The 961-nt window shown below is 58.5% G+C and overlaps 1 protein-coding gene across 1 annotated transcript in view; it reads left to right on the top strand.

Annotated features, from left to right (window-relative positions):
- Positions 1 to 478: 478 nt before the first annotated feature.
- Positions 479 to 961, top strand: part of PTF1A (pancreas specific transcription factor, 1a) — a 3558-nt gene continuing 3075 nt past the window's right edge. Inside the window, exon 1 of the mRNA XM_014945825.1 lies at positions 479 to 750. Within this exon, the coding sequence (XP_014801311.1) occupies positions 479 to 750 (272 nt within the window). The remainder of the gene's footprint in view (positions 751 to 961) is intronic.

Here is a 961-nt window from a genome sequence, read left to right as displayed (position 1 = left end):
TTAAATAGACCTAAACGCTTTCCCTTGACTTGTACCCTTCCAATACAAGCCAAGTTTGTTGCACAAGTGTTGTGGTTTAGGCCACATCAGCCAATGACAAGTGACAGATGCTCTCCCCCCACCTCTTGCTCCAAGGAGAAGAGGTGAGACAAAGAGATTGTCGCTGTGAAAGTGCTTTTAGGCACTTTTAAAAAAACCCTCAAAAGTACACGTTTTATATGGGAAGCTGCAGCAGATGTTCTTGACTGTGTGAATGTTCATCTATACAGTCAAGACAGTCAGATTCTGGGGGCAGATTTATCTCCAGGCTTTGTTCTCTGCTGGGTGGTTATGTACCCTAGTGAAGGGTCTTCGCTGATACTTTCTACTCTAAGTAGGTATTTTGCTTTTTTTTTTTTTTTTTTTTCGGGTGTTCTGGCGTAAGGGTGACACGGACCCGAGAGCGTGTCACGGACGGTACCTGCAAGATTTATACATGATGCCCTCAGACGCAGCGTTCGTTCCCCGGCCCCGTTCATCCCGGATAAAGCCACGGGAGGGAGGGAAGCGGGTTCGCTGCCTGGTTTGCTTTCGGAAAAGGAGATTCTTCAAGCGCAGGCGTGGCTCGGTCCCGGTGGGTGAGGGCTGGGCACACGTCCAGGTGTCCCCTAGCCCAGCCAGTGGCACCGGGGACGAGGGGGACCTCTGCCCGACGGTCTGCACAGGAGCGGGGGCCGAGCTGCTGGTTCCTGGGCTCCGCGGGGATGCGGGGTGGGGTGATGGGCTCCCCCGGGCTACCGGGACCCTCCGCACACCCCCCCAGCAGCCCCCGGGCCCGGGCACGGCGGGTCCCTGCCCTCCCACCAGCGCCTCACGCCCGGCTCCTGAGGGGCCGCCGCGCAGCTCCGCTCCCGGCGCCGGGGAGTGCGAAAAGCGGGGGGGGAAAGGGGGTGCCCGCGGTGTAAGGGGGCAGCGTGACACC

The sequence above is a fragment of the Calidris pugnax genome, unplaced genomic scaffold, assembly GCF_001431845.1.
Source record: "Calidris pugnax isolate Ruff unplaced genomic scaffold, ASM143184v1 scaffold19, whole genome shotgun sequence".
NCBI lineage: Eukaryota > Metazoa > Chordata > Aves > Charadriiformes > Scolopacidae > Calidris > Calidris pugnax.
This window is presented reverse-complemented; position numbering and strand designations above follow the sequence as displayed.